The sequence below is a fragment of the Lissotriton vulgaris genome, chromosome 4_1, assembly GCF_964263255.1.
Source record: "Lissotriton vulgaris chromosome 4_1, aLisVul1.2, whole genome shotgun sequence".
NCBI lineage: Eukaryota > Metazoa > Chordata > Amphibia > Caudata > Salamandridae > Lissotriton > Lissotriton vulgaris.
This window is the reverse complement of record NC_141691.1, coordinates 1,692,084,466-1,692,106,839: the sequence shown is the minus strand read 5'-3', so window position 1 is coordinate 1,692,106,839 and position 22,374 is coordinate 1,692,084,466. Positions and strand designations below refer to the sequence as shown.

At 41.1% G+C, this 22,374-nt stretch overlaps 1 protein-coding gene across 1 annotated transcript in view; it reads right to left on the bottom strand.

Moving 5' to 3' along the window:
* RIPK2 (receptor interacting serine/threonine kinase 2) overlaps nt 1-22,374 on the bottom strand; it is a 294,374-nt gene that overhangs the window by 163,407 nt on the left and 108,593 nt on the right. Inside the window, exons 3-4 of the mRNA XM_086965968.1 lie at nt 12,412-12,567; nt 6,543-6,697 (exon numbers count right to left, since the gene is read on the bottom strand). Of these exons, the coding sequence (XP_086822094.1) occupies nt 6,543-6,697; nt 12,412-12,567 (311 nt within the window). The remainder of the gene's footprint in view (nt 1-6,542; nt 6,698-12,411; nt 12,568-22,374) is intronic.

Below are 22,374 nucleotides of genomic sequence, written 5' to 3'. Positions count from 1 at the left end.
GTGCCAGACACATGCATTGGAGAGCGCAGGAGCAGGGGAGGGAAAGAAGATAAGCGTTGTGACTTTTTATTTTTATGTACCTAGAAGAAGCCCAGTTACACTGGCTAGGTAGGTCACCACACTCACATAAGCTGTGACACACATTTCACTTGGTAGCTAGCTAGCGTGATTGTCAAACATGAGTGCGAGTGCTGGGACGGGCGCAATTGTTCCGCTGCATATCAGGTGGGGAATGTCGATAGATCAGTGAGGATCACGAATCGCTCTCCATACACTGTACCGTCATTGCGCCACAAGACATGGGCAAACCAGCTTCTTTCGGAAGTGCAAGAATATACACACAGACTCTGTTTCCCAACCCTTATACATGTGAGTCTCACACCTCAGGGTGCAGTGCCATTCGAACATCGCATGAGTCTCGCACCTTGGAGAGCAAGCCTAGTCAATGAGTGGGAGTCTGACTCCTTGCTTGTTACTGTCGCCACAGTTTGCAGTGCAGCAACTGCACTGCCTGAGTATCTCTCAACAGAGCAGAGTCCAGGTTGTTGGCTAAAATCAGCGTCATGCCTTTGAGCACAGCCTCAGTAGTTAGATGTGTGAGCGTCACAGTGACATCTGGGACCGCTGTCTCCGTCGCTGACAGGAGTGCAGGGCCAGCCTCAATGTCTCAACTTTCAAACACAGTCAACCGATATTCGAACTATTTTGATGCCCCGTCGCTTCGCACACAGATTCCCTTTTCAATTTGAGGATAAACCTTTCATCCAAAAACCCCTTCTTCTCTGTGTGAACTTTCAAACCCTGTGATCGCCGGCACTTTTCTATTTAAGGCACCGCTTGAAAATATAAGAAGCGTGGGTGTGCAGTGCCCTGGTATCTAGCCCCTGTAAACCACTACCTGAGTCTTTCAATGTAATGCAAAGCCTAAAAGAATGGCTGCGACTGCGCCGGATATGCCCCGCTGAGCAAGCGGGGGAGGGCGCAGAGGCCATGAGAAGGATGCTGTGAGGGAAACAGCCTGTAGATGTGACTATGGCCACACCGTAAAACAATGAACGCCGCAGCTTGTTAAAGTGAAAGCGTCTTGAAAATCTAAGAAGTCCCATATCGAAGAACGAGGTGCCGCTGTTTGTCAAAGTGAAAGCGCCATAAAGATCTAAGAAGTCACTTACCAGACAATGAACGCTGCGTTTTGGGAAAGTGAAAACACCGTGAAATGTAAACAGTCTCATTCAGGAAAATGCAGCGCAGCTGCCATTGTCCCGAAAGGTGTGTGTAAAAAATAGTACTGACCAACATATAAATCCCACCATGTCACGCCGCAAGTGCACGATCCAGTCCAGATGGGCGAGCCGAAAAGGAGACAGGAAGAGAACAAAAAAGCCTCACTTCAAATAGAAAGTAAGCGTTTAGCATAAAGTGTGACACGCGCAAATAAAAAGCATGGGCGGACCTTCCACTTCAATTCTGAAATCGTCTCGATTACAATAGATCTCGCAGAGTGAGTAGCGCATGCACTGCAACACTAGGCGAATCCTAAAAACTTTAATTGATAAAAATGGAACTAGTGAAGGGTTACCAGCAGAGCATACACAGGACCTTTCAAATGTGTTCTTGGCTCTGTATCTTTATGTGTGAAAATCTCTTCTAATGTGCCCCCCAGAGCTCCAACCTCTGATTTCCTATACCTCCACCATGCCATTATGCAACCACCTGCATCTTCCGCTTCATAAGGTGCCCCAGAAAGAACCTGCCCCTATCCTATTCTCACCTAAATCAACATCTTTGAGCAGAGGAAGAGGTAATGCTATTAACAGTCTTCCAGCAATTGCCATTCATACTCTCACTTTACAGAACGACTTTATTTTCTAACGGTTGCCAGACAGCAGCCAGTTAAGCAACAAGATACACTTCAAGAAGTGGAGAAAGTACTGCAGAATCCATTCTGCACAAACACGTGTAGCAGTAGGTGTGGAAGGAAGCACCACTCACACAGTTGTGGGACTAGCCACATTTATAAGTAACAATAGAGAAAAAAAGACTACCATAGCAGAATTGGGAGAGGGGAAGACATCCATAGCAGAATCTGCAGAGGGAGAGGGGAAGGCATCAAACACGGTGGACATGTTAGAAAAGCAAGTGCTCTATACAAAACTTACAAGATACTGGCTAAATTTTGATTTTCACTATAGAACAGAAAAATTAAAATACTGTTGTGAAATGCCCCAAATACTAGAACATACTGGGGTCTGACTAGTAGACTAACACCTACATACTACAAATGCTGAAGCTGCCTTGCTTTGAGTGTTACCACACTACCTTTTCAAACACAGTTCTATGGTCAAATGTGCCTAAAAAAACACGTTGCCCAAATATCCGCCTAATGATATTATAACTGTGCTTGACCAGCTTTGATACAGATGCGCAAACTGAACTATGATACCCAGGCCTCAGCAAAGAGCTGCTAAATGGAAGACAATCTTGGAGTTGTGTTCCACAACCAGCCAAGAAGTCAAGGACAGCTAGCCTGGTTTTCACACAACTTCCACATGGTCACACAAAAGCTAGTATTCAATACTCTACCAAATATTCAGAAATTAGAAGTCTACATGGTCTTCCAACTACTATGGATATATAATGCTGTCTTTGTGTTTCTCTGAGAGTGTTGATCCAGCATTTTCTGGGCCCACTTGCTTATCATTGGTCCTCCGATGAACTTTTTAGTCGATCTCAGAGGTGATGGGAGTTCGTATTAACAACCAATCAAATTTCAATCAACAGTGCAACCATTTGGCTTCACAATGAGGACCAAGAATTGGTAGTCAAGTCCAAAAGTTTTTTACAAGATAATAATAAAATTCAAATAAAAAACTCTAAGCACCATGCGATAAAGATATAAAATGACAACAGGGATCCCAGACGCCGTAAAGAATTAAGGCCAATAAGAATCGAGCAAACAAGTAGTTCTGGCACTGCGATGCAGAACAATAACTTACGATGTGATGCGCAGAGAATAATCTAAGCCTCTCTCTCCTATACATTAGTAATCTAGAATTCAGTGCACAGAGAATGGTTTGGGGAAAATAGTTCCAGTAATTAGGGAACCTCCTTAAATTAAGTCAGGTCAGGACAAAGGAAATCAAAATAGGAAAGTGTTAGCATCTCAGAAACTTGATTTAGAGTCCTCTATGGGTTAAATGTAAGTGTCAGTCTAAGCCAAACTTAAGCAAAAATCAGGAAAAGCATTATAGCATAGAACCTTAGCAATGAATCAAAGAAGGAGGAAATTAAGGAAAGGCGTCTGCAGGAATCTGATCAGCATTGTGGCAAAGTCAGAAAAAAGGGATTTGGGAAACATTCCAAGGGGAATGGTATAGTGTAACGTGTAAAGTCTATTGGGCGGAATCCCCCTTAATCACACCATCAGGGGTCCATTGAAACACACGAATCATCACGTTGCAGGCTGTAACAATTCCAGTTTGTCTCACACTAGACATGGGAATTACATGTTTCTCTCTGAAACACACACAGGTTTTAACCTTTAGACAATAGCCCATTCAGTTAGAGCTCGGTTTCTCCATGTACCTTTCGTCAAGGTCTTTTTTTCTGGGTCCTGTTCTTCCCATCTCTAGTATAGTGATGTATCTGTTCTAATATAACATTGCATTTAAATAACTGCAAGAAATGTTGAGTTAACTGAAAAATGAAATGAGCTTAATGCAGCATGGTGAAATACAGGCATACTTATGTCAAGTTTAGCATTACCTTTAATGGTTCCCATTGGATATGCACGTGCACATTTAAACACAAATGAATATACAGTATTAATACAATACATTTGATACTACATGTAACACTCAATAAAACATCATAATGCTCAATAATAACTATGAATGATGACTACATTTAAATCAAATATATGAAATATTAATGCACAAATTACCTAAATCGATCGTCGTTTCTAGCAAGATTACATTCTACATATGTAAGGAAGTATTTAATCATTGTTTCAATGTGTTACATGTTATTCACAGGAAGTAGCACACATTTTTAGAAAGTCACATTTAATCTCTGTGCTGAATACATTTTCTGCTAAATAAAGTTGATTCTTTATTAACCACACTAAATCAAGGCAAGACATTTATGTAAGTAAGTTATCTAGTACTACAGGGAAGGCACTCTTTAATACATGTCAGGTGCAACACTAACATTAATTCGTTAGACCGTACATGAATCATGTGGTAAGTGCACTTTTCATACCATGTGGTTTTCAAGTGTCTCTGACATTTGGGACGTGTTAAGGGTAGGCAATCTTTGTGCTGCACCAGCATGATCAGGAATAATTATGTTAGACTTAAGGTCCTTGTTTGGGTTGGTGAAAAATGTGCAGACAGAACTGTTTGCCCTGTGATGGTCACACTCAGGGCACACACAGAGGGGACTGTGTGACTATGTTGGCCTGTTCAAATATTTAATCACATTTTTCAGTGATTTTGGCTTGTTTGATTAGAATGCTGCTTTATCTGAAGTTTATAGGATTGTGGCATTTTCATTCCTCTAATTAGACTATCTATTCATGAATTGTTTCTATTCTGCTGTTCTTGAATTAGAAAATATTTTTTTTCTTCCGTCTCTCTGAATTCTATTTTTAGATTTGAGATTTCTCCTACAGTAGGTTGCAATAAATCCATTGTTCTTAGATTTGTATTGTTGGGATATTTCAGAGATGGGTTCAGACAATAATATCAGTGGTTTCTCTTAATGCTCCAAAACATATTACTAAAACATAAAAAATTCTGTGTGACTTTGGAAGTTTCTGCATTGTAAACCTTTTGCAAACTGTATTTAGCAAAAGCAGTAGCAATACCAGAAATAACTTTCCTGTAACCATCTTAAATTCTCATTTTGGTTCATTTTTCTCTCGTCAAGCTTTGTGGCAATTACAGCCTTTTTCACTTCATGTATTGGTACTATGGACGAAATAAGGGTCATTTTGGATATAAACAAGCAAGAACAGCATGGTTACTGCAGAGTACTGAGAGGGATCTAGTTTGACTCGTAAGAACTGACCAGGGCAGCTAATGGAGAATCCTACACATAATGAAGACTGAGGTAGTAGCACGAACGTGGAAGACTCACAAATATTTCCTTGAATGACATCTTGCCAACGGGAGTACAAGTCAGATTGTCATGGAACAAGTGAACATAAAATAGGAGCTTGGGTTTGAGATTTATCTAAGCAGGATTGCACTTTCTGAAGCAAGGTGCTCGTATGACAAATTTAGGTTGGGCCATCTCTGGTAGGGCTACTGGATTGGTAGTTCAAGAGACAGAGAGAAAATGTGAGAAAATAGAGATAAAAAATGACTGACAGACTTGTTTTTGCCCATTTTACAGTCATCTAAGAATGACAATGCACCAGCAATCTGTACAGTAATAGAGTTTAGGTAAATCTTTGCTGACACAGAAAAATTTACCATATCTAAGGCAGTAGCCCACTTTATTGGCAGAGCATGGCTGCAAAAGTAGAAGGTTGCAGATGGTGCAATGCAGATAGTGAAGTCCCTACCTGTGATCCAGGAGGCTCTAGTTGTACGTTGTTTATTAATTTAAATATTTTTAGTGCTGTGCAAATATCTTTATCGTTGATTTTTAATAAAGCATTCCATTCATAATGTTTTTATATTTAAATCTCGATGATCACAGCCACTACACTTATATTTCCCTACTGCCTCTATTCTTAAAATTCCATTTTACAACTGCATTCAGAATGTTGATATTGGTCAATGGCTATGGGAGAAACAGCCTTCTGCGAATGGATAATTTATAGGCTCCGCTATCAGGCACACAAATTTGAACAAATATGGGGAGCCTTCATTCACTAAAAATCTGCCAAATCTTACTCTCACTCTGGCAGCAATGGAGCGAGACAGTACACCACGTCTTAAGGCCCCAGAATGCACAATACAACTGATGTAAGAGTCAAGGTCTTTCTTTCAAATACTTTGGTTTTCCCATATCCCCAACATTCCATATGCTTTGATTAGTACACAACTGTATGTTTTCCATGCCAGTTTGATACCTCCTGTGTATATATAGTTACATTACCAGGCTTTCCTGGATCCCAAATAGGACTCCTGTATTTTTATGTGTAGACATTTGACAATACTGTCAGAGAATACTGAATACCAGTCAGAAACCTATGTTTGCAATTGTTCACTGCGCCCAACTGTTCATTTTGTTTTCTGACAGATGTTTCAATTAGCGTATTGTATTTGCGTACACGTACACTATAAAAGTATTTCTCAATTTATGATGTAGGAATCAAGAAAAATATATTTCAAGAAGAAAAAGAAAGTTGATATCTCACCGCTGTCTCTCGTAAACTGCACATTTATATACAGAATTCATTTTTTCCCCAGAATTCCTATATTCTGCTTAGCCATACTGCTTAAATGTTGTCTATCTCAGACTTCCTAGGCTGAGTGAACTTAGCATTAGGTCAGACATTCTTGATTTCACTGCCTATTTCATCACCTCACCTGTATATATCATGCTTCACGCTTGCTCGTGATTTTTTGTTGGGTTCATAATCTTCTGGAGGCATGTAGATGATTGTTCCTCCTCCTGAAGAGGTGTCCACAGCGGATTGTGATGATGAGAGCATACGCCATTTTGAGAGGCCAAAATCTGCAATCTTGAAAACAAATACAATTACAGTATTCCATATGTTCCCCAACTATTTGGTCATCTGCATTCAGCAAATACTCCAACTCTAGGCACTCATGCGTCAGCTATGGAGACTGGTAACCAGGAACACATGTATTGTAAAACTACATATGTCAATATTACAAATAGATGATGCCAGGTAAATAATAGAAAGTAAACCTGAAACACTTTGCTGTGCAGTTTAAATGATCAATTCAGGAAGGTTAAACACCCCAGATTATATATTTAGGTATTTCTTTAACTTGCACCATGAGTTTTTTTGAGAATCCAATCATGTTGTTATCATGTAGGCATTATATCACGTACTCACTGGTTATTATGGTTGACACTGTTAAACTACCTTTCAGATACTTTGTATCAGAGACTGACATATTCAACTTATTCTCATCCATAATAGCCATCTATTTTCTTCAGCCTACAAAGGAATAAGCCAAGATTCACCACCTTTAATCAAACCCTCTACTGCCACCTGCCCAAATGTACTCATCGTTTTTACAATGTTCCGCTACCTCGTTCAACTCTCATCCAAAGCACTTCTCAATGTATAAGTTAATGGTATTGTTGTGAGTGTCACTGTACTTGGAATCTCATTTAATTGACCTAATTAGAAAATGTCAAGCTTCTGATCCAGAAGGAACTCTTTGAATTGTGGCAGGCAGCCTCCATGTTTCTTCGGCACAGAGCCTGAGCTGGGCATTACGTCTGAAGGTGGTGGTCGTGTCTACCATGGACCGAAGGCAGTGGTGGTCCAGGTGCATTTCTCTGACTTAACAGAGTGGCTGAATGGCTCATGGAATGGGGCTGCTCAACTTGTGAGCGGTGTTGAGGGGGAGGGGGTACACGCTCATGGCTTGCTGAGCTAGTGGAAGGTCCTTGACCTCCAGATCGGAGATAGAAGTGATGTCAGGGGGCTGTGGCCAACAGCTAGGGACAGTGCTCCTCCTCTATCTCCTGGTGCTGATTAGGTCCGTGCAGCACCTACGCAACATCTCAAGTCGGCGGGCCCAATGGATGCAGAGTGTCTTTTTTGCGTGGAAAGAGTCGCAGGCATCATAGGCAGCCTTTGGGTGCTCAGGTGAAAGACACAAATTACAGACATGCTGGAGGCGAGTCAGAGAATACTTTGCATGGCAGCAAAGACAGTAGTGGAATGGTGTTTGTTCAATCACTGTCAAGGCATGGTGGAGGGATGAGATAGGGAGACTGAATTAGGCCCGAAAGCATAGGGCCCATGAGTGCCCATGGCTGACACGAACACCGCTCGAGCGAAGCCACAATCATCAACCCGAGACGAAGAAAAGAAGGATGACACACCAATAGAAATACCAACTGAGGGAAGGAACCTATGTAGACCAGAAAGAGCATTGCGCCTGTGTTGAACCGGAGCACAGGAGCACACATCCAAACACGAAAGCAGAAAGAACAATCCAACAATTTAAGTCGATGACCATGCCAATTAACAGTAAGAGGAGGAATCGCTGTACCTTGTGACTCAAAAAGCTTCTTCGAATAAAAGCAACATGCACACACTAGATGGCAGGAGTAAGTGCAGCATGTGTATCTACAGCCCACATGCCTTAAACATATACACACACATATGTATGTGTATTTGTTATATATCATGTAGACAGTACATATACATATATATATATATATATATATATATATATATATATATATATATATATATATATATATATATATATATATATATATATATATATATATATTCACTGAAAAAACCATAGGTTTCAGGGGAGTTATAGTTAGAGGGACATTTCACTCGTACAAATTCCCCTGTTATAGTTAGTTCAGCCAACTATAACTCGCGCCCCTGCAATGCACTGCTTATGATGTCACATATTACATCACTTATGACATGCTCTAAATATCAACATGGGTGACACATTTTACTACTCTGTATAAACAATATGATAGTGGTGTCGAAGATGTTCCATGTTCACTTCCACCTCCTGCATGTCTTGATTTCACCCTGGACGAAACAAAAAGGGCAATTAGTGAGTTAAAAAATAGTAAAGCCCCCGGCCCTGATAAAATACCGAGTGACCTCTATAAGCATGAAATTGAAGTCTGGGCTCCCTACATTAATCGCTTGTTCAATGCTTTGTCCAAAAATTGTAAATTCCCTGATAGCTGGCGTGCAGCAGAAGTTGTCCTAATTTTTAAAAAGGGAAATAGATCTGTTCCCTCTAACTACAGACCTATCAGCTTAATGGACACCCTGCAAAAACTCTATGCCAAACACTTGTTATTTAGGATAAATGATTGGCTGGAGAAGTCAGCAATACTTTCTAAATTTCAGGCAGGCTTCAGGTCTAAGACCAGCACCATAGACCAGGTCTTCAGATTTTGTTGCATATATTGGAAGTATGTTCACATCAGGAGAGGTCATTTGTATGTAGCTTTCGTTGACTTGAGAGCGGCATTTGACCTTGTCCCTCGCAACTTGCTCTGGAGATCCCTAAACAAAGCCGGCCTGCCAGGGAATCTTTTGGTACAAATAATAGAGTTACACGCTAGAAATCATGCCAACATTAGATGGGGTCCAACTGGTGAATTGACGCGCGACATTCCTATTGAGCGTGGTGTCCGGCAAGGATGCGTTTTGGCCCCCACCTTAATTTCTATATTTGTCAATGATGTTCCTGATCACCTGAATACTTGTAGCAATGATTCACCTCAGCTTAATGGAGAGAGGGTGCCTGCGTTGCTCTTCGCGGATGATACCATCTTAATATCCCAAACAAAGAAGGGCCTCCAGGCACTCTTAAACTCCTTTAGCAGCTACTGTGTGATTAAAGGGCTAGAAATAAACGTTGATAAAACCAAATGTATGGCACTGAATCCTAGTAGGCCGGACAAAGGGAATTTGATCTTGAACGGCGAAACTTTAGGAACTGTTGAAAATTTTTCTTATTTGGGGGTAGTTCTCGACTCAAAGTTAACATGGAAGGCCCAAATTGAGAAAAGTAAGGTGTCATATGCCCATAATGCCAAACCAATAATCAGCAAATTGAATGCTAGCACAAGCAAAAGTGTAACACCTGTACTTGAACTTTTTAAATTTAAAATCCAATCTGCTGCCCTATATGGGGCTGAGATATGGGGACCATGGGCCAGGGAGAGCTTTCAAGGCTTGGATAACAAATTCATGAGAACAATTGTAAGGGTTCCAACTAGTACACCATTAATTCCACTCCAGCTTGATCTGAATTTTAAACGAACTGATCATCTGGCCATCATAAGACCATTAATGTTCTGGATAAGGACTTGGTCCACCCCAGAATTGTTAGATTACAGGAATGGTCTTCGTGAAGTATTGAATTTAGACTCTTTCAATTCCATCCAATGGTTTAGTCATATTAAAAAATGGTTCACAATGCTGGGTTTATACCCATTTTGGGAAAACCCCGAGAATCTACCACCTTTTGCTAAATCCATGGTAAAAAGAGCCTATTGGTCTTTTATGAACAATAGGTGTGCCCGTGAAAGTAGAATTGGCACCCTAACTCAAGATTTCTTATCCTTCAAAGATGAACCCTGTTTTGAATCGTTTTTGGACGAAATTGAGCCCCCTGCTGCTAAGACTCTCTACCTGAAATTCAGGTATGGGAATCTTATGTTGAACTCTAACATAGAACGTTGGTCAAAGAAAAAACCTGAATGTCTGAATAGTATAAGTGGGAGATGTCCTATGTGCTCAGCTTTGTGTACAGAGAACGAGGTCCGCATGTTGTTTGTATGTAAAGCGTATTTGAAAGCTCGGAAAAGATGGCTTAAACCGATGTGTGCACTCCTAGGGACTAGATCTTGTCTAACAGCATATAGGATTTTAAAAACTAATACTGCCCAGTATATTGTATTCAGTATCAGTAGGTTCCTTTATTCAGTGCATATTGTTCGAAGAAAATTGGGTCAGATGCTTTAAGTAGGACTTTTTTATAAACTTACCACTAGTGCTAAATGAATGATGTTTTTAAGTGACTGGTGTAAATTAATTCTGCCTTTCATTTTTGTATTTGTTGTTTTAAATGAACTGATGTATGTATATTGACATGATCTTTTGTTTTACGTATGTATATATGTGTTCTTTTATGGCCAATTGGCCGAAACAAATAAATAAATAAATAAATAAATAAATAAAAATATCAACACTTTATTTTTTGATTTTCTTAACTACTGAACAGATTTACACCATTTAAAAAAAAAAGAGTTCTTTCTGAAACAAGGGCTACCCTTTTGACCGTATTCAATCGCGGCTTCCCCTGTCTTTACGGAAACGGGAAAAAGTGTTCAAAGGCGATTAATCTGGAAACTCACTAGAAAAATAGGAGTTTAAAAAGTAGAGTATGTCTCTTTTTATGTTTTACACTTTGTATAAACCACACGCTCTTTGTGACTATAATAATTATTTATTTGCCGAAAAAGTGCCCTTATTCTAAATTTATCATAGAAAGAAAAGTTAAAAAAATATTCCACTAAACTTTTAGAGTTAAACTTTATTTAAGAAATGTCTGTGTATTTTTCAGTAGGAGAAATACATTTACTGATGACAGAATCTCCACTGTAAATGCAAAACTGTGGTGCTGACTTACAAAATTATTAAATATAAAATAAAACCTGTTATTAATAGATTTTCTGATAAAAAACAAGTGGTGTATTATATAAATATAATGCACAATATCCAATTATAGAAAGAAAGTACAAAAATCTTACAGGTTCACCTACATAAAAATGGACATTGCAATTAAGAAATCGTTTTTTTTTCAATTTCTAAGGTTTAAAATTTTTTTAAGTATACAGGAACGGTATAGTGAACAGCATTCAAAAATCCACTTACACACCAACTGATAGACTGCTACAGACATTCACACAGATTAGTCACTCACCCATACATTCACTGAAACATATATATGTACACTTTTCACAAATTAAGCTTAGTAATCTATCACCATCTATAAAGCATTTAGCGCAGCTATGCACTCTTTAAGCTGGGTTCATTCATTCATCCACCTCAATTTATGGCAATACCATTTACCTGGGATTGTCCTTGACGTCATCTGCACATCAGAGCAATAATTTGTGCTAAAGCCACCAAGATCCGGTATAACATTTGCAAGCAGAGCCTACTATATAGTGGTGGCCAAATGATAGAATGCCCTTCCTACTCCCCTCTGAAGTCAACCATGTTTATCCTATTTTAGAAAGCTTCACAGGAAACATCTGTTCAATCAGTAATGTGGTATCACTACAGTGACAACATCACTTGCAGTTACTGTCAAGAAACCTCTGGGGAGCTTTTTACTCTAGAAAAACATTGCTCAGAAATAATATAATCTTGTAATTCATTTTTTCGTTCATTTTTGTTAAAGTATATTAAAATGTATTACATCTGATTTGCTTTTATTGTAGATTGTACATATACATTTACTGTTATTTTATACATAATATTTTGTTCATATTTCCGTAGTTGCACCATCCTGAAATGTGTATCGTTATTATTGTCGGTCTGGTTTCATTCTAATAATTTCAAAAAAAGCTTTCCCTCAAAAAATAGTAAAAAAAAGTTAGATATTGAGCCATGTGTGGCTCCAATAATTGCTAATCCTTGTACAATGCACAGTTCAGTCACAAATTAGTAAACACCAAAACAGTTCTTACCTTTACGTGGAACTCACTATCCATAAGGATATTTTGGGTTTTTAAGTCATGGTGCAGCAATGGAGGGTTCATGTTGTGAAGAAAATTAACTCCCAAGGCAATTTCATAAAGAATACGGTACCTCAATGAAAAGGGAATTTCAGGAAAATCATTTTTCTGCAACACAAATGCAAGAAAAAATGTTTTGTTTGATTTTTACTATGTACTGGCAAATGCAGCTAGGACATGCAGAAATAAAAAATACATTGAAAGTGGCGTGCCTGTAGTGAAAATCTGCATTTGAAGCAAATCTGTAATGACACGCTTTTACTGAGTACTGCCTCTGACATAATTGAAGCAGTTAGTATTCAGCACATTATTCATAAGCAGAAATGAATTTACCTATTAAAATTCAAATTAACCCCTTGCATGCTGCCGCGATTCTGCGCCTGTGCGGCACATTCCGATCGCGGGTGCGGTCATGACGGCCCCCAGCCGTCTTCAGCACACGAGCACTGTAGTGCATGACGGCTGGGAGCCGTCATCAGCATGCAAGGGGTTAAACAAGCGCTGGCCCAGCCATTGGGCCTGCGTTGCAATTTCTGTTATAATTCACACCTGTCAACGTCGCCAAAGCTTGCTTTCGAGTCAACCAATTGAGCACTTGGGGGATGCGAATTCTCATGGAATCGATAAAAGTTTTGGTAAGCGAAATGGTGTGTTTAGAGACAGTTAGTGAAATTGAATTATCTTGTTTAACAGAAATGTGTAACGCTTCCACACCACAAACCTAATGTAACATGAATCAGAAAGGCTTACCAGCTGTCTGCAACCAGTTGATTGAGAGCTACCTGTAACTAGCAGAAACCTTCCGAGTAGCGCCCAGCCTTTAGTTCATTTTTAACCAAGAACTGCAATAAGTAAGTGCTGTGTTTTCCTTTTAAAGTTAAGAAAAGGCTATGTTTATTTTACATTATTATCAGGCTGCAGATAGCTGAGCCTGATAAGGAGAAGTGTTCTGCAAATGTATTACTCGTTTGGGTCACAAAGGTTCAGAACTGAAGAACTGAAGTATTTAACTCTTGAATATATGTGGTTCTCAACTCAATATTGGAACATAGAAACAAACGTACATTTATAAATGCTTTTAAAAGAGAGAAAGTTCAAATGAAGAGTTAACATAATGATTAAGTTAACTCTTCACATTAATTTTCTCCCAATCCAAGTGTTATATTTACAGATAGCAGACATCTGGCTCCTAGTAGCAGGTAGACACATTCCAATATTTATAACTAAAAAATACAGTCATTTTCTTTTAAATGGGAGACAATTTCCTATGACCAACAAATCAGCTCCACTGCAGTCTTGTGAAATATACACCTTAATGATTTCTGCTTATTCTTTCAGAACTATTCCACATTGAGATTAAGTGCAGCAAGATGTCATCTGCATATAGTTTATGTTGAGGTAGGCCTGTTGCAAAAATGGTAGGGTTGTGTCAATTATACATTTCTGTTAACAGCTCTTAGTACAGTGCAAATAGGGATCACAGTTACAGAAATCCCAGTTTTGTGACTCTACAGCTTTCAAACATATGAGGAGCTCAAAGCAAACGTAATAAGATGCTGAACGGAGCGCTGAAACCTTTAAAACACTCACCCCAGTCACTATTAGATCTGGGTTATTAAATCCATCATCGTTCTTTTGCTCACTTCGCCACCCCAGTTCAAACCCAGCCATGAGGGTTTTAAGAGTCTGAAGAAACAAATGAGTTTGGGCCCAGAATGAGGCATTCTAGTAGAAGAATCTTCATTTTACTTACAGAATTTTACAACTAGGAGGAAATCTGAGGCAGTAGCATGCATTTGTGGTTATTAATGGATACTCCTGTATAATTTTATCATTCAGTACTCTTACCCTTGTAGGATATAATTTTTAATTACATTTGGCATAGAAAAAGACAATTCTATCTGGCAAATAGTGGGAATCGGCTTGTAAGTGTCACAATCCATGTCCCTCTATAAACCATCTGTTCTCAGAGTTACAGAAAAAAGGTCCCCGCACCAGCACACAATGGAAGAGCTGTCTGCACATTATGGGAGGGGTTTGGAGTATGAGTTTACTGTTGTTTAAGTTACTGGTTACTGAGCATACCACCCTTGTCACATTTACAACATGTATTTAATTCAAAGGGGCGGCTAAAATTTGGCATTAGGTAGGTACTCATACTGCTTTCCGAAAGAAGGGATTCTCTGGGGGTACCGGGATGTCAGCAATGAAAATAACACTACCTTCTTAGGTGCATTTCTACTAAACTGATCAAGACGAAATATGCAGAAAGGCTGCATGCACCTCAGAGGTGATGGTGGGAGAAAGGTAGCAGATGAATTTATGAACGTATGTGCGCATGTTTAACAAACACTGTGGGGTCAGGAGTGGTCCCCAAAGTGTGTTTAATACTTTCGAGCGAGTACATCAAACAATTGGTATTAAGCTTTGTATTGTGTGAATTACTATAATATATATTTGATTAAAAATATTGGTGATTTGTGGACAAATATGATGGCTCTACTTTAAATATATTTCTATACTCACGCCTTGATAAAGCCAATAGCCTTCCTTTTTATATTTTGTTGTTGTGACTCTTGACAAAGTCAGTAAGTCTGCCTGAATGCAGCCACGATCTGTGAGACCAACCGCTCACTGTGCATGCCAGAAGGCATTGTGCTGGAGGAGGATTTTTAGGTAGAATGGCGTAAGGCCTGACCACAGGCCAGGTATAGCACCTAACATCACACTGCACAGTCGAAGGACGGAGGCTAGGCTCGGCTGTGTGCAGCACGGGGTTGGCATTACGTATGGTAATAAAATATTACTTCATGTTACAAAGCCCTAGAAATTAACAGAAAAACAAGGTTGTAATGACAATATAGTTAGTTATTGTAACAATAAACAACGGTTAAAGTAACATTATAGTTAGGTGAAAATTTCATTGACGTTACATATCTCAAGTAACAATAACTTGTGCCCTAAAGTAACTATAACTCATACCCTTGCCATGCACTGCTTATAACCTCACATATTACAGCATTCATGGCATGTTCTACGACATGACTGATAACACCATAGCAACATCTGAAATGACATCATTGATAACAACACTGTGCATGCTGGGGCATGAGTTATAGTTACCATGGCAAAGGTATATTATGTGGTTCCCATCGAGAGACCTGGCTGTGTTACGTACGTAGGCCCCAGATAGTTAGTTGGAGGCATGGCACACAGGGATGTGTGCCATGTCGACGCCTCACTTTTCTCTGCACCAAATCACGCAGCCTTAAATGGCAGTGTGTGGGTGTTAAGGAACAGGGCCTCTAAAGATGGTAAAATAGGTGCTTATAGGCCATCCCTTGTCACAGTGCCCTTGGTACCCATGGCACCTTTTACAAGGGGCTTACCTGTGGCCAGAGATGTGTCAATTGTGGGTACAAAGGTACAGCTTTGGGAAAGAACACAGGCCCTGGGAACCTGATTGGAGGGACCCAGGTCACATTAAGTCAAAGAGGATCATGTTCAGGCAAAAAGATGGGGGGAACCATGCAGAAAGTTGCACTATCCAACAAGGGCGAACAAACAAAGGTATATTATGTGGTTCCCATCGAGAGACCTGGCTGTGTTACGTACGTAGGCCCCAGATAGTTAGTTGGAGGCATGGCACACAGGGATGTGTGCCATGTCGACGCCTCACTTTTCTCTGCACCAAATCACGCAGCCTTAAATGGCAGTGTGTGGGTGTTAAGGAACAGGGCCTCTAAAGATGGTAAAATAGGTGCTTATAGGCCATCCCTTGTCACAGTGCCCTTGGTACCCATGGCACCTTTTACAAGGGGCTTACCTGTGGCCAGAGATGTGTCAATTGTGGGTACAAAGGTACAGCTTTGGGAAAGAACACAGGCCCTGGGAACCTGATTGGAGGGACCCAGGTCACATTAAGTCAAAGAGGATCATGTTCAGGCAAAAAGATGGGGGGAACCATGCAGAAAGTTGCACTATCCAACAAGGGCGAACAAACCTGAACACACTGACAAAACTATCCACCCATACTTGGAACGTCCACCTGTGTTAGGACATTACACATGTGGCAATTGCATGGCCTGCAACCCAACCACGAACACCAAAATCTTCCACCATGGAAATGTTCATCAAAACCTTAATTTATTTTCGAACTGTAACTCCTGCAATATTATCTATTGTATATGTTGCCCATGTGATTTGGCTTACATAGGTCAAACAACACAGAAAATAAAGACAAGGATATCAAAGGACAAAAGCAGGATCCACTGTAAGGTCACCAGGGCGCCTCTGGTGGAGTATCTCCTTGCCAATGGACACACTGAAAAAGATATCCCTTTGCAAGTGACAGACAAGAAACCACAAGCAAGAGGAGGTAACAACCAATTGTTACTTAACAGACTGGAATGCAAATAGATCTTTAAATGCCAGTTTATATCCCATGGTTTAAACATGCAAGAGGAAAGGAATGCGATCCTATAAGACCTTTGTAACATTTTGTTTTAGAAATGTTACAAAGGTCTTATAGGATTGAATTTCATTCCTCCTGAATGTTCAAACTGGGGGAAATCCACTGCATAGATCCATTTAAGAATCGTTATTGTTCTGCAGCCAACAAGGCATTTTCCATATGTAATCTGAAAACACCAGCTATGTACATGTAATATGTAACGTTCATGTTAGATGTCCTTGTCCTCCTAATTTATTGTTTATTTTTTATCTGTATTTTTTCATTCATATAAATTGTTCAATTGTATTCTCTTCTTTACATATTTGTGCTCTCTTGTCCAATCCTTGATTTAATCTGCACATGATTGGTTTCCATTCTTTTCAATCATTCAGCCAAATTATATAGCCTTTGTATTATTTGTTCTTTAGTAAGTAATTGATTATCCAGCATTGGGTGTGTTTAAAACAGACATTTATTTTTATGCTCTCACCTGTTTCACCATTCTGAGACCGATATAAGTGGCTATCTCTGCCTTTACCTCAGAAATCATGGCCAGTATTTGCTCACAATGGCAACAGAATGTTCTGTATACCCGAGCCGTCACACATGCGCCACAACCCTCGCAGGTAGCCTTCTAGGTATAATGCTACCTCGCATCGTTGGCGTATGCGTGTTATTTGAAGCAGACACGCTTTAAATCAGGCCATGGTTTCCCATCTACAATAAGACATCAAGCCCGCGAATCAGCGATAGGGTGCGCTGCATTAATTGAATTTCTCCTGTAGGCTTTCACGCCACTGGGTTTACAGTATGTTTTTTTAAATCCTCGCCAGACCTTAACCATAAATGCTGAACATTCGTGCTTTAAGGGCTGCTTTAATTTTACCCCCGTTCCAGCAGGAGGGAATAAATAATCTTGGATAGGAGCCTACTTCATTCAAGCCCGGCATGGGTTTATCTGCAGTCCATGAGTCCATTGACAGCGCACCATGCAACTAACGTGCCTTTACAGGAGGCAACCTTGCAACTGGATTCCGAGTAAGTATAAACATAATTTCAAGGCTCAGTCAGGCCTTTTAGGTGTATTGTAGACTATACAGACATACCCCTCTGGCCAAATTCTTACCCCTGCGCCATTCTCAAAGTGATTTAACCACCACAGGCAACAGCATTGATTAACAGCGGCTGCTAGCTTCCCCCAGCATTCTCCTCTAGACTAGGCTCCACATGTATTTTCACACTATGTGAGTTGTGTCACACGCCTATATGTTGACTGTACAGTCAATCCTCCAATATGGGTACTAAGTATTTTATACCCTCATTTCAGAATATGCCCTGATGCAGTAGTAGTGTAACAGCTGTTACATGCCGCACTCGTACGGGTCCCCATTGAGCACAATGATTTAATCTATTAAGGGCTGAACGCTCACTCCACCCTTCCTTCAAGTACCAATGCACAGGTGAATTTAATTATTAACACATCCCCTTTCACCTGCCTTTAATCACAACGAATAGAAGCATTTATAGCTTCTTTCTTTTCTCTTATAGAACTCCTTATTTGCCCCTACATTGTGTTTTCCCAACTTGGATCACCTTATTTCCTGGATCCATTCCTATTACCCCACCAGGCAAGCACAATCCAATAACTAATTTCACTATATTCAGCCCCGTCTCACTCTCTTCATACAACTATTTCCGATGTTCTTCATTATTAGATACTAGGTGACCACACACTTCCTCCTGATGATGACCTTATGTCATTAAAGTTCGAAACGCTGTCGACTATAAACATATATCGACTCCCTTTCTAATATATAAAAATACCTAATGAGTCAAACGTCTTTTTGTTTGTATGCGATGCACTCTTCTTTATCACTCACTTGTCAATGCCTGTTCTCTCACCTAACTGTGAGCACTGGATATTTGGCTCTCTTTAATAATATGCAATGATTACATTCATTGCAATATAAAGAGTAGTTTCTTACCTGCAACTCCAGTTGTATAGTAGGGGTATCTCTGTGATAGTCATAATCTGTGAATAGTCGCGCCCATGTGCGGTGACCACGGAGCAATCAAAATAGTCTCTTAAGTCGTCTTCTTCTGCAATACTGCATGGACACTTAAGAGAAAATGAAAGACAAATAATGCAGCCTAACATTAACAAGGCTACATTGGCCAGCACTTCAACTTGAAATGAAAAAGATAGCCAAATAAAATAATTAAATTTTACACATTTTACAGAGTTTCACCACACATAGAGAAACTCCCCTTCACAAAAATCCTTTGCATAATAGAGAGGAAGGGTTGGACAGACAAGCCTCCTAGGCTGCCATTATGTGTCTGGAAAAGGGATACTGTGCCCTTAAGGAACCCTCCAGAGACCTTCGGTATCCCATGATGCACAGCCAAAGGCAAGTTCTTTTTGAAGGTCTTCTAAAGCCAGACGCCACTTCGCCAAGACTGTCGTTTCGAGTTATGCTGTTAGGATTGATTTACTAAAAAACAGCTACTTATGGAACAGAGATTTGGAAGAGGACAAATAATTATGTCAGTTTTTGGATCAATAAATAAATTATTGGATGTTTTATAGACTTACCTATAGGATTATTGTACATGTCGCTGGTCATTCAAGAGCAGTTTTAATGGTGAATAGCCCTGAGGAAGACCGTGGCTTACACCACACAGGACCAAACACGTGTTGGGGGCTAGACCTTTTGTTTTGAAGAGATACTATGAAATAAAAAAGAAGATTGAAAAGATCATCTTGTCTTTAAGGACTCTTTACTGGGAATATGAGCTCAGGATATATTTTTTGTAACGTGATCGTCTGGTTGACATGGAAATCCGATATCACCTTAGGGAGAAATTTAGGGTGAGTCCTCATGACAACTTTGGAAGCATGAACTACTGTATAGGGGCTCTTGACAACACAGAGTCTGAATCTCACTCACCCTGCGAGCCGATGTAAAAGCCACAAGGAAAGCCGCCTTCCAGGATAGATGCTGTAGAGAAGCCTTATGAATAGGCTCAAAAGGCTACTTCATCAACCTGGAGAGCACCACATTCAGCTCACATGAAATCGAAGGACGCCTAATGGGGGAAACACCTTCTTCAAACCCTCCAAAAAATCTTTAACTACAGGAATCAGGAAAAAGGATGTTTGTGAAGGGCATTTCCTATATGCAGTAAATGCTGCGAGGTGAACATTAATAGAATGGAAATTAAGGCCAAATTGAGATAAATGCAAGAGGAATGTTAGGATGACATCTTTCTTGCTGGAGGTAGGATCAGCGTTCTTGGATGTGCACCAGATGCAGAACCTTTTCCACTTGTAGGCATAGGAAGTCCTGGTGGATGGCCTTTTAGCCTCCTTAAGTATTTCTATGCAGTTGTCAGGTAAGTTCAAGTTTCCATACTGTACTATGTCAGGAGCCATGCCGCCAAACTCAACGATGAAAGGTTGGGGTGCACCATCTGTCCGCCGAACTTCGTTAGAAGGTCCGGCCGATATGGAAGCCGCAGATGGGGTTGGAGAGACCAGTGGAGCAGGTCTGTGACCCACCACTGTCGAGGCCACTCCGGAGCAATGAGGATCATTCGCGCTCTGGATTGAGACAGCTTGATGAGCACTGCCGGAATCAAGGGAATGGGTGGAAAAGCGTTCAGAAGGCTGTTCGACCAGCTGATCCATAGCGCATTCCCAAGAGTCCCCGGTTGGTAAAACCTGGAGGCGAAGTCTCGGCATGTGCTGTTTTCGGCGGTGGCGAACAGATCTATTTCTGGAGTGCCCCATCTTTCAAAGATGTTTCCTAGCACATCGTCGTTTAAGATGCACTTGTGGTTTTCCTGGACGAGCCTGCTGAGTTCGTCAGCCTGAGAATTCTGCACACCTGGTAGATGAGACGCCGTTATCGTCAGTCCTCTGGCTAGCAGCCAGTGCCAGATCGCTTGCGCTTCCTGAGACAGTGTGCGCGATCTCGAGCCCCCCTGCTTGTTGAGGTAATACATTGTGGTCGTATTGTCCGTCTGCAGGGAGCTGGCCGGAAGGACGGATGAAAGGCCTTCAGCGCCAAATGAACAGCTCTGAGTTCCAGAAAATTGATATTATACTTGGACTCCGCCGGGGACCACGTCCCCTGAATCTGTAGATGGTCCGAATGCGCTCCCCAGCCTTGGAGAGAAGCATCTGTCACAATGGTCTGTATTGGAATGTCCTTGTGGAATGGAACCCCCTTGAGAAGGTTCTCTGCTGAACACCACCATTTCAGGGACTGCTGAGTGTGTTGAGACAGTCAGATCCTGTCCTTCCAGCTCCCTCGTTTCTGGTCCCATTGATCCTCCAGACATTCCTGCAGCGGTGTCATGTGGAGGCGTGCATGTGGTGTGAGGAAGATGCAAGAAGCCATCGACCCCAGGAGAGAAGACAACGGATATGAGAATCTGAGCCCTCCAAAGGATCGATAAGCGTCGCTCCACCGAAGGACACACGCTTGCTCTGAGAGTATCGATGGAGGCTGCAGACACTGAACAGGAGTCGGAACGGACTTGGACATGTTGATGTGCAGACCCAGTTGGTTCAACAGAACAGCCGTCCTGTTGAAATGTAATTGAGCTTCCTAGAAGGTGGAGGCTTTGATCAACCATTCGTCCAGGTACGGGTAGACAAACATCTTGTTCTTTCTCAGGTGCGCTGCCACCACTGCCATTCACTTCGAAAACGTCCTGGGTGCAGACTTCAGACCAAACGGAAGTACGGTGTACTGATAGTGGTTGGTGCCAACTAGGACGCACAGGAACTTCTGATGTTTCTGTGCAATGGGTACATGGAAGTATGCAACCTGCAGATCTATTGCGCAAAACCAGTCTCCTCGATGCAGGGGAGGATAAATCTGATGCAAGGACAGCATGCGAAACTTCTCCCTGCGGATTCACTTGTTTGTTTGTCGCAAATCCAGAATGGGCCTGAATTCGTTCCTGTCCTTATTGCTCACCAGAAAGAACATCGAGTATAGACCCTTTCCCCTTTGAGACAGAGGGACGTCTTCTATCGCCCTTTTTCTTAACAGGGCCTCCGCTTGGAGCACGCGCAGCTGGTATTGCGAGCGAACCGGTGGAATAGCTGGAGGAGGGCTGACAAGACTGTATCCATTGCAAACAATATTCAGTACCCACTTGTCCTAAGTAATTTTTCTCCACCCTGCCAAGTAATTCTGTATGCTTCCCCCACCGGAGCGGGTAACAGAAGAGGGGGAAGTTATCCCTCAGGGCTTAGACCCAGCCGGGCTCTTATTCCCCGATGAGGCCTGCTGGCCGCCTCTGCCCCTCTGATGTTTCTGGAAGGGCTGCCTCTGATATTGTTGCTGCTGCTGCTGTCCAGTTTGGAGACCCTGCCCTGGCTGGAATCGTTGGGAGGAGTAACGCCTCTGGAAGGGGCGGAAAGACTTCCGCTGGTCCTTTGGTTT